We start from the raw sequence: 8,564 nt of genomic DNA on the forward strand, positions 1-8,564 counted from the left end.
TCATCAAGATCAATAATATATTATATTATTTATTTATTTATTTACGTGTTAATTATTATACAAAATAATATAATACTACTAAGGCCTTCGACTCAATAATATATTATATATTTCAATTTAAGTTTTATTTTATTAAACTGCAAGTCAGTTTAGTACAAACTTAATTCATTGAGATATTAATAATTGCACTTTTAAGATAACTGCATAATATTGTGAACAAATTACATAATTCAGTTCAATAGCTTTCAACTCTTTTAACTTAAATGCATTGCATATAACTGCATATGACAGATAAGCACATAATTTCTCGTCATCTCAATTTTGAGTTTAATGCTCAATAGCTGTTAACAGAAGCCACTTAACAATTTGATTAAAATATAATACGCTGAATTTTTGTATGTAAACTTTCGCTTAAACGCACTGCTGTTAAGTTAAACTTAGCAGCTCAGTCAAAATATATTTAGTTTGTTATAATTGTCCGCTGTAAGTAACTCGACTTAACATTTTAATAACCAATATTATACGATCAATTTTGTTATGTAAACTTTCGGTTATATGCACTGCTGTTAAGTTAAACTTTTAACGGCTCAGCCAAAACTTATTAGGTTTATTATAATTGTCTGCTGTAAACTGACTGAACTTAGCACAAATATCAATTTTTTATGTAAGCTTTCAGTTAAATGCACTGCTGTTAAGTTAAACTTTAGACAAAATATATCAGTATAAAATTAATATACATTGCGGTTAATTGCATTATTTGATCTATTATGCAAATTGCGATTATTTTGAAATTAAATATTGTCTTGTCAATAATAAAGGCAACTGTTATTGGGAATAGATAACAAGTAAAATAGTTTTGATTCCAATGCTCTTTAACCTTTACTTAGTATAAGAACTTAGTGTGTTTTATAATTAATACGATTTGCATTTCTCCCGGCAGGTCGTCATATCCACCCAGGTGGCCGTTGATGGACCTCTGCTAGCCATCTCGGACAACATGTTCGTGCACAACAATTCAAAGCACGGACGCCGCGCCAAGCGACTGGACACAACGGAAGGTACAGGCAACACATCCCTGTCCATATCCGGTCACCCCCTAGCGCCCGACAGTACCTACGATGGTCTGTAAACAAAATTCCAATTTATCGATTACTCTAGTTATCGATCTCGATCTTGATCGTTATCATTTCGTTTCGTTTCGCTTTTCATTTCTGATTACGTAGCAATTGGCAAAACTCGTAACCTCGTTTATCATTTCAATATCCCAAACTACACTTGACACATCCCCACAAATTAGAACATAAGCTGATTGAAATTGTTTTTACAGGTCTTTATCCACCGTTGCCAGTGGCAACGCCGTGCATTAAAGCGATATCGCCCAGCGAGGGATGGACCACAGGTGGCGCCACCGTCATCATTGTGGGCGACAACTTCTTCGATGGCCTCCAGGTGGTGTTTGGCACGATGCTGGTGTGGAGCGAGCTGATCACATCGCATGCGATACGCGTCCAAACGCCACCGCGTCACATACCCGGCGTCGTTGAGGTGACGCTCTCCTACAAGAGCAAACAGTTCTGCAAGGGATCCCCGGGTCGCTTTGTCTATGTCTGTAAGTGATAAAGCAGTGCATCCATTTCGTTTTTGTGCCTCTTTGCCCCGCATGTCTAAGCTTGTCTTCCTCTTTCCACTTTCGTTTAAGCAGCACTCAATGAACCCACTATCGACTACGGCTTTCAACGTCTACAGAAGCTAATACCCCGCCATCCCGGCGATCCCGAGAAACTGCAAAAGGAGATCATACTGAAGCGTGCCGCGGATCTAGTAGAAGCTCTCTACTCCATGCCAAGGTAAGCAGATAGTCTGAGATACTTAACCTTCACCTGTTACTCACTCATTTCCCCCCTTCCCCCTTTGTTGCAGCAGATCGCCAGGCGGCTCCACCAGCTTCAATTCCTATGCCGGACAGCTGGCGGTGAGCGTGCAGGATGGCAGCGGCCAATGGACCGAGGATGATTACCAGCGTGCCCAATCGAGCAGCGTTAGTCCACGTGGCGGCTACTGCAGCAGCGCCTCGACGCCCCACAGCTCCGGTGGCTCCTACGGTGCCACAGCGGCCACAGCGGCGGTGGCAGCCACTGCCAATGGCTATGCGCCGGCTCCCAACATGGGCACATTGTCCTCCTCGCCGGGCAGCGTCTTCAACTCCACCTCAAGTGAGTAGCGTAAAAATTGTCAAGTTCTGTGATCTCAACGGGGGTAAATAGAATAGTGCGGGATTTATGCTTTCACATTTTGATTTATGCAAACAAAACAAAAGAAAACAAAGCATACAAATAACACCAACAAAGAAAAAAAAAAGAAAAAAGAAAACCTTTTGCTCAGCAAGTGCATATTCATCCTCAACAGTGTCCGTATCGACGCCTTGGCACTCGGCGCTGGTGCAGCATCATCATGCAACTGCCACCCATCCGCATCACTATCCGCATCCGCATCAGCCCTGGCACAATCCTGCCGCATCAGCAGCGACAGCAGCCGCCGTTTAAACACACACATGGAGCACAAAAGGCTGGGGAAAAACACTACCACACAAACACATACAGACAGCCAACACACACAGATACACACATGCAGGCAGGCAGGCAGGCAGACAGGCGCTTATCGAGGGGCTAGCGACGCCCCCAAAATGTGAATCGGCAACAACAACAACAACGGCAAGCATCATCATCGACTGGTGATAACTGTCCATAAAACAAAACAACAACAACAACCATCACAACAACAGCACACAATCAACAACACACGTTCAACGGTATTTATAATTTCTTTCAACATTTTTTAAATGCTATCAATACAACTCGAGTGATTTTCATTTACCGCCTAAGGGTTAAATGCAGAGGCGTAAATAATTTTTGCAGCCTACTTTTAGGCAGCACTTTGAATTTACATGCAGCTAAAAGTATGCTACACTAAATATACTGCCAGTCAGAATTATAGTTAAAAAATCAAAGCATACTTACAGGCTGAAGATTGAGCTAAGCTAATAATTTTTGACTAGAATAAAAATAAATAGTTACTAACATTATAAAATTTAGTTAGTTTATTAAAAAACCACTTAACTCCGCTTAACACTAACAATTTAGTATAGAGTAATAATTAACAATTTAACATAGAATACTTCTTCATAAACTTTTTTTTTAACAATTACTTTTACCAAATTTAACCTCTTGCTTTTCTTTTCTCTTTTCAGGGGTCAGCAGCTTGAGTTTCAATCCCTTCGCCCTGCCCACCTGCAACACACAGGGCTATAGCACCAGCCAGCTGGTGACATCAACCAAATAATATTATTATTAAATGAGGCTATTGGCCGCTGTTCTTGTTTTCGCCACGCCCTCCATGCGCTCCGTGGACACACGCCCCACAGAAGTCACCAATGAACATCAAATGAACAAAAAGACGCTCGAAAGTGCAATAAAGCCATGGAAATATACATCGATTTCCAAAATGAAAACGAATTATCAATATACGAGTACATCAAATATATTTATTGTAAAAAAAACAAAAACACAAGAAAATTTACAAATTACAAACAAGTTTGTTTATTTTGCATTGTCCTTGTAAATTAATGAAAATATCGAAATTGAGCAAAATGTTTAACCATATCAAAACACATATGAATTAAACTGAAAACACTCATATCAAATCGGGGACTACGATCCACGACGACCCAGAATAGAATAAGAATTACGATAATGCTGTGTCCATTGATCGAAATCGATTGAAGCTATTATCTGCATTAATTCCTGACACATTTTGGCGATTAGCTTGATTAATCGATATATGTAAATATATATAGTCTTATACATATACATATATATATCTCGAATATTTATTGGATGTAATAATCGGAACTGTGAATAGAACAAATTATACCAATTTACATACATTACCTATGATGATCTGAAAAAGTAATACGAAAATACATATTATACAAAACTAAAACATATAAAATTTAATACATTTTGGATATATCTAAATGCTTGTATACGAAAATTTACTACAAAAAAAAAAAGAAAAACGAAAGAAATATAATTATTATATCACCCTACACTCACAATTTTGTCAAAAGATCATTCAATCAAAATACCATATCATTTTTCCAAAATTATACGAAAAGAAACACACTTAATGCCGAAGCGTTGTTCAAATCTGAACAATGTAAAAGACCCATAATCAAAATGATATATACCTAAAGATAAACGAAAAAAAAAAAGGAAAAACAAAAAATAGTTGGGCTATATACGAGTACTATATACGACTAGCTAATTGAGCATCCGTTAATATCCAGATTAACTAAGCTAAAAATAAAATTTTGCATTGTATTAGAAAAGCATAATTATCAACTTTTTGGCAGTCATATCGTGCACTTAATCGATCCCATCAGAACACGCATATAGAATATACATATATCAAAGAAAATCACAATTTAAATCTAAACTCCATTCAAAGAAAAAGAAATCATAATACGATTCAACACATCCGTTAATTACGAATCAAATCGAAGATTAATCAGCTACCGATTTAATGCCCAACATTTGTTGACTAGCGTTTAAGACCTTAACTACAATATACTTAATAATAAAAAAATATATATATATTTAAAATAAAAAATATATAATAATATATATACACGATATTGGGGTGCATATACTTAGTAAGATTATTGTTTATTACTCGATCTGTAGGGTTTATTGTAACTGGTATTGTATTATAAACATATTTGTATGTATGTTTCTAGAGACACATACAACTTATTATTGACAACTTAATAGAAGCAAAATATAAATTAAACAAATAATATTAAATTACTGCATAAATGATACGAACATATTTCTAGTTTTAAGTAAGCATTGCGTAAGCCATACGAATTAGCTCCAGAAATCGATTTGTAAATTATTCTAGTAATGCTCTCTGTTTTGTAAATCTCAACAAGTTATTTAAATAAAATTTATTTAAAAATATGAATAATAAACCTAAAACAGTCCGAAATTTTATTAACAATATTTGTTTTTTTAGACGGGAGACTATCCTGTAGAGGTAAAAATAAAAAGATATAATTAATTATGATTTTAGATTGACTCCTTTTTTTAGAAGAAACCTGGGGTTTTAATATAAATTTCTGAAAAGCGGAAGGATTGTTTATTTCAGCAACTTGCGAGCCCGGGCTTGTGCAAATATCTAGTCGAGTGCCCAAAAAACTAGTTTTTCACATAAAATCATAAAAGACAAAATTGAAAAATGGAAAAATCGAACAAAAAAACAACGAACATTTTTGAGCAATTTGAAATTCCAAAAATACCGATCAATAAATACATACATATCTCTAATGAAAACTTCTTTGAATATACTTAAATCAGCAGTGTACGTACCAATGCATCCAAAACTGTACAGTTAAGTGAAATAACAGTGCTACCCAACACTGCAGCTGTACAGTTTACACAATTTCCTTTATCTCAGGGATGCACAACAACTCAGCTGTTGCTTATTTACGAATGTGTATACCAACACCCAAAAAGATGAAAAAACATTTTGTATACCAAAAAAAATTAGAAAAGTTAAGGTATTCGTGTATATTAAACGTTAACATTCTACCAATGTCATTGCAGTTCTTAACAAATTTAATTTATTTTTCATGATTTCTATTTGATGAACTTAGTTAAGTTTATTATCAGTTTATAAAAGGGCTTCATTAAATATTTGAATACATGCATACGTTCTAAATCAATGTAATTCGTTACTGTACATACACATATGCGCTTAATAATAGGTAAATCCAACGTAATAGATTGCAATTCGTATGTCAGCAAAACATACAGAATACATAAGCATATGTATTATAACCTATATGAATATTTGTTTAGATATATATAGATGCATAGTAGCGGTGCGATTTCCTAGCCAATTATTCAGATTTGGGGGAAGTCTCCTCGCTCTCTTTGTACAGAATTTCGTGAATCTTTGAGCGCACATAAAGTTTGCGACTGACCGAAAGTTGTCGCATAATGGGTACAAGGCTTAATGCAAAATAATAATCATCGTCCTTGGTCTGCTGCTCTTGTTGCTGCTGAATGATGTAGTTCAACTGCTCGCTCACCGTGGTCAGACGTTCAATCGATGTTTCCAGATTGTTCTTCAATGTCTTTGCCGCATTCGTAGGGGTTGCTGATACGACGGTGGCAACAACGGGAGCTGTTGTTGTTCTTGTGTTGCTGCTCATCACAGTGACTTTGTCGCCAGTATCGAGCATCTCATCTTCAACCACTTGTATGGGACTGTAGCACAATGGATCTTCGCTATAAATGATGTCCTTGATATCTTCGCTAATTTCCTCGTTCTGCTCGTATTCCTCCCACTTCTGAGGCAATGCACCAGCTATACTCGAATGCGCATCGATCTTTGGTTTTGCAACACGTAGAGGCTCTCGAACAACTTTCGCCTTTGCAATGCGAGATGTTTTCTCTGCAAATGGAAAAAATGGTTTAGTTTGATAACACAAACAATGCTTATGGGATGTCAATAAAATCAATTATTTTTTTTTAGTTGCCGGCACAACCAGCTGTTGTTATTAGACATCGTTATCGTATTGTTTTACGATAGTTTCCAATTGGGGACAGTCGAAAAGAAACGCGCGCGAAACGGGATCGATAGGTGCGCCAATAGGTCATTGATGTTGCGATGCGATGTGTGTGTGTGTTTTTGATAAGAACAGCAGCAATTATTTTTCTTTTGCATCATACCTTTCTTTATTGTTATGGTCGAAGGGCGGCTAATGGTGCGTTGCTGCACCGGATTAACGAGCACCTCATCAGAATGTTTGTGTCGCAAGTGCGTCCATAGATTCGTGGTATTGTTGCCCTTTAGATTGCTGGCCATTCCACCACGCGATATATTATTGCCGCAGTAACGGCAAACTGCAAAGTTTTCGCATTCTTCATTGATGTCGTAATGCTGCCACACACTGCTAACACGTCCTTTGGGCATTTTTAATAATATTTTTCACAATTTTACTGTACTTAATTATATTTTTTCACGTAAAAACGCAATAGCGATGTTAGCGTTGCTGGCGCGAGTGTGTTGTAAAGTTGTGATGAAAAACAGTGTTGATCAACACAATCGTAACTCACAACGTAACAAAACAAAGAACTAAATAATACATGAACAAACCAAACAAAATTCTGGTTGTTATGGCTAACAATTTTTTTTTTTATTATTATAGTTTTTTCATTGTAAAAACATTTCGCACTTTATCTTTTTTCCAATGTTGTATTAAGTGTATATGTAATACATCGACACTCGCACAGCTGTTTATTGTATTGAATAGTATTGTCGGAGAACTTGAAAAATTAGTAACAAAATATACACCCAATAGTTGTTTTACTATAGTGGCTGTCAGATGCCGCGTAAATCTGCAGTATATATTACAACACTAGGACAGTGGCGATGACAACAAGACAACACAACAACAATGCACAACAGCCCGCCTCTGAACACGCGTGGCAGTGTGAGGGGTACGTGCGTGAATATCAGATCAAAACTTACCGTTAGTCGTGTGTAAGCATCGATGGCGCAAAAGACTCCCAGTTCCTGTCTTACCGCTATAGGATAATAGATCGCCACAGGTTTTACAGCAGGCATATGGCTCTATTCGATCATCACAAGACACCAAGTTGAAGAAACGCCAAACACAACTCTTAGCATTTCGTGGCTCAACTAGTTTACAGCGCTTGTCTCCCGATTTGAGTAGATTTCTCAATTCCGATTTCTTTTCGACGTGCATCTCAGCAATACGGTTCAACCGTAAGATCGAAAAAATTTATAAAAAATCAAAATGTAAAATTGTACTATGCGACACGCATGTCACGGTTTCTAGTCACGCACAAATCCGTGTTGCAAAGCACGACAATCCAATAATCGTGATATCTGCAACACTAGCATGGTCTTTCAATAGTTTCAATGACGTCACAAATGTACGTATCGTGAGATGTCCAGTTCAATTAATTAGTTTGAAATCCTACAAGTTTGTTTAAAAAATGCATTATTATTGCGATTTTTAAATTATATATTTTGTAATAAATTTTAGTGGCAACCAATATTTTTCAACTTCAAAAAATCTAGTATTATTTTTTATTTCAATTGTTAGTAAATCCGCAATTAAATTGAAAAAGAAATTGAAATTGGAACATGTTTATAATAAATGCATTCATATACATATTCTAACAAGAATTATTGTACAATTTTAATTATTTATGACATTGCCATTATTACAAATAATTAAAATGGATTTAATTTGTTGTTCAGATAATTAAACAGGAAATTGTCATTGCACAGTTTACTAAAAATTACTCAAGAATTTTTATTCTAATACTCTTCCTAGAAAACTATTCTAATAAGAATTATTAGATTCCTTATATATTACTTCTCTCATAAGATATTTTAACATCAAAATGTGTTAATAATAATATAATATAATAATTATTTACAAACAACAATAAACTTTAGTTGTACAC

At 35.7% G+C, this 8,564-nt stretch overlaps 2 protein-coding genes across 10 annotated transcripts in view; one reads left to right on the top strand and one right to left on the bottom strand.

Annotated features, from left to right (window-relative positions):
- Positions 1–4,310, top strand: part of LOC133845339 (transcription factor collier) — a 33,937-nt gene extending 29,627 nt beyond the window's left edge. Inside the window, exons 7-12 of one of the 8 annotated variants that reach the window (XR_009894740.1) lie at positions 941–1,121; positions 1,328–1,609; positions 1,700–1,847; positions 1,921–2,213; positions 2,407–2,809; positions 3,248–4,310. Coding sequence is in view for 4 of the 8 variants with exons in the window: in XM_062279774.1 (XP_062135758.1) it covers positions 941–1,121; positions 1,328–1,609; positions 1,700–1,847; positions 1,921–2,213; positions 3,248–3,339 (996 nt within the window). In the remaining 4 variants the exon portion in view is untranslated. The remainder of the gene's footprint in view (positions 1–940; positions 1,122–1,327; positions 1,610–1,699; positions 1,848–1,920; positions 2,214–2,406; positions 2,810–3,247) is intronic. The other 7 variants (XR_009894739.1, XR_009894737.1, XR_009894738.1 and 4 more) reach the window with 7 other exon arrangements.
- Positions 4,311–5,654: 1,344 nt separating this feature from the next.
- On the bottom strand, positions 5,655–7,935 carry LOC133844759 (uncharacterized). Of its 2 annotated transcripts, none has more exons than XM_062278962.1 (2): positions 7,597–7,935; positions 5,655–6,516 (listed from the first exon to the last, which is right to left on the bottom strand). In XM_062278962.1, exons 1-2 carry the CDS (start codon positions 7,832–7,834, stop codon positions 5,960–5,962), a joined length of 795 nt encoding a protein of 264 aa, XP_062134946.1. In that variant the 5' UTR covers positions 7,835–7,935; the 3' UTR covers positions 5,655–5,959. The 2 variants fall into 2 exon arrangements, with proteins under 2 accessions (XP_062134946.1, XP_062134945.1); XM_062278961.1 differs by lacking the exon at positions 7,597–7,935 and adding an exon at positions 6,795–7,158.
- Positions 7,936–8,564: the final 629 nt, after the last annotated feature.

The sequence above is a fragment of the Drosophila sulfurigaster genome, chromosome 3, assembly GCF_023558435.1.
Source record: "Drosophila sulfurigaster albostrigata strain 15112-1811.04 chromosome 3, ASM2355843v2, whole genome shotgun sequence".
NCBI lineage: Eukaryota > Metazoa > Arthropoda > Insecta > Diptera > Drosophilidae > Drosophila > Drosophila sulfurigaster.

Excerpts from the sequence above, each read along its gene's own strand:
- LOC133844759 (XM_062278961.1), bottom strand. The coding sequence starts at position 7,038 with ATGCCCAAAGGACGTGTTAGCAGTGTGTGGCAGCATTACGACATCAAT. Across the intron at positions 6,517-6,794 it reads GACCATAACAATAAAGAAAG|AGAAAACATCTCGCATTGCA; the intron begins GTATGATGCAAA and ends TTCCATTTGCAG.